Below are 1,839 nucleotides of genomic sequence, written 5' to 3'. Positions count from 1 at the left end.
CGAGTGTCCGCTGTGGGGTGGTTTTTCCTTCTGCACGCGCTGCTTGGGCGTGCGTGTGCGCGCTTGGGTCTGTGCACGCGTGTCGTGTGTGCGCAGGCTTGTGTGGGCTTGCAAGCATGTGTGCTCGCGTGTGCCTGCTCCCGGGCGCACGCTTGCGTGCGCACGCATGCGCCTACTTGGGTGTGCATGCGTGTGCACACTCACGGGTGTGAGCCCGCGTGCGTTTGCCCCCGTGTGCACCCTTGGGTGCGGGCACGTGCTCGCTCACCTGGGCACGGTAGCGTGTGCGGGCGTTTGCCTTGGCACGCCTGCCTGCGCACGCCGCTGGCCCCACGCACGCACGCGTGTGCCCCGCGTGGCCCCGCAGATCGCCCACGCGTTGGAGACGGGGGCGGCGATGGCTGCCGGCGCCATGGGCCCCCGCGCCACCCCCGGCCGCCTGGGTCCCGCCGCCGGGGATGGGGGCACTGTGTGACGGGCCCAGGGCTGCCGGTCCCCTCCCTCAGTTTCCCCACCCGCTCACATGAGGACCGACCTCGCACAAGGGTCTTGCACGCCCGTGTCTGCCCCCCTCCCCCACCTACACATCCCCCTGGGGCAAGAGCTGCGGCTTTGAGGCTTTTTATTGGCACGGGATGGGGGGGGGCGGGGCCTGGTGCCACTATGGCGGCGTGTGCCGGCCCGTGTCAACCCGTGTCGACTCACATCAATCCATGTCAACTCGCCTTGTCCTGGTCCGTGTTGGCCCGTGTTGACTTGTGTTGACCTGCGTTGACTCGTGTTGATGCGTGTTGACTTGGGTTGACTCACGTTGACCCGTGTCAGCCTGTGTTGACTCGCGCTGACCCGTGTTAACTCATGGTGAGCTATACTGGCTCATACTGACTCATGTTGATCTGTGTTGACTCATGTTGACCTGTGTCAGCCCATGTTGACTCTTGTTGACCTGTGTTGACTCATGTTGATCCATGTTGACTCATGTTGACCTATGTTGATTTGGGTTGACCTGCACCAGCCTCTGTTGACCCGTGTCGACTCACGTTGAGTCATGTTGACCTGTGTCAACCCATGTTGACTCATGTTGACCTATGCTGAGTCATGTTGATCCATGTTGGCTCACGTTGACCCATGTTGACTTGGGTTGACCTGCGCCAGCCTCTGTTGACCTATGTTGACGCATGTTGACCCACGCCAGGCCCGTGTTCACTCGTGTCGATCCGTGCCGACCTATGTTGGCTCCCGTTGACTCATGGTGCCCCGATGCCGCCCCGCGCCGCCCCGGCTCAGTTGCACTTGCAGTAGTAGCCCTTGATGGCGTTGTCCCAGTTGCCCAGCAGCCCCCGGCGTATCTCCTGCAGCCGGGGCACGGCGCCGGCGCTGAAGCGGCGGCTGTAGCCCTTCTTGCCGGCTTTGTCCCACACCGTGAGCTCGCAGCGGGTGGCCACGACCAGCGAGGAGACGCGGGCGGCCCAGTTGCTGGGCATGTAGGGCACGTCGGTGCCGGGCGCCACGGGCAGCACGGCGCCCGCGCAGCACTGGTCGTAGTAGGCGCTGTTGTCGGCGTAGAGCTGGGCGCAGATGCGCGAGCCGTCGGCCGCGCGCAGGTCCGCCGGCGCCGGGCACTGGGCCCCGGCCGCCGCCACCAGCACCGCCAGCACCGCCAACGCCAACGTCTCCATCGCCCGGCCCCCCTGCCGCCGCCCGCCCGCCCGCCCCACGGATATAGCCGGCCCCAAGGCCGTGGGAAAGCGGCCGGCCGGTGCTCGGCTCCGGGGTGGTGGTGGTGGTGGGGGGGGCCTCTTGGGGCCCAGGCGTCCGGGGTTGCCCGTCCCCCAGCAG

General features: G+C 66.6%; 1 protein-coding gene across 1 annotated transcript; it reads right to left on the bottom strand.

Moving 5' to 3' along the window:
* Nucleotides 1–1,283: 1,283 nt before the first annotated feature.
* SYCN (syncollin) lies at nt 1,284–1,679 on the bottom strand. The gene has a single exon (XM_062598208.1). The coding sequence runs from the start codon at nt 1,677–1,679 to the stop codon at nt 1,284–1,286; it is 396 nt and encodes a 131-aa protein (XP_062454192.1).
* Nucleotides 1,680–1,839: the final 160 nt, after the last annotated feature.

The sequence above is a fragment of the Rhea pennata genome, chromosome 32, assembly GCF_028389875.1.
Source record: "Rhea pennata isolate bPtePen1 chromosome 32, bPtePen1.pri, whole genome shotgun sequence".
In the NCBI taxonomy this organism is placed as follows: domain Eukaryota; kingdom Metazoa; phylum Chordata; class Aves; order Rheiformes; family Rheidae; genus Rhea; species Rhea pennata.
This window is presented reverse-complemented; position numbering and strand designations above follow the sequence as displayed.

What these genes read in the sequence shown, in the direction of transcription:
- SYCN (XM_062598208.1), bottom strand. Translation starts at nt 1,679, where the DNA reads ATGGAGACGTTGGCGTTGGCGGTGCTGGCGGTGCTGGTGGCGGCGGCC.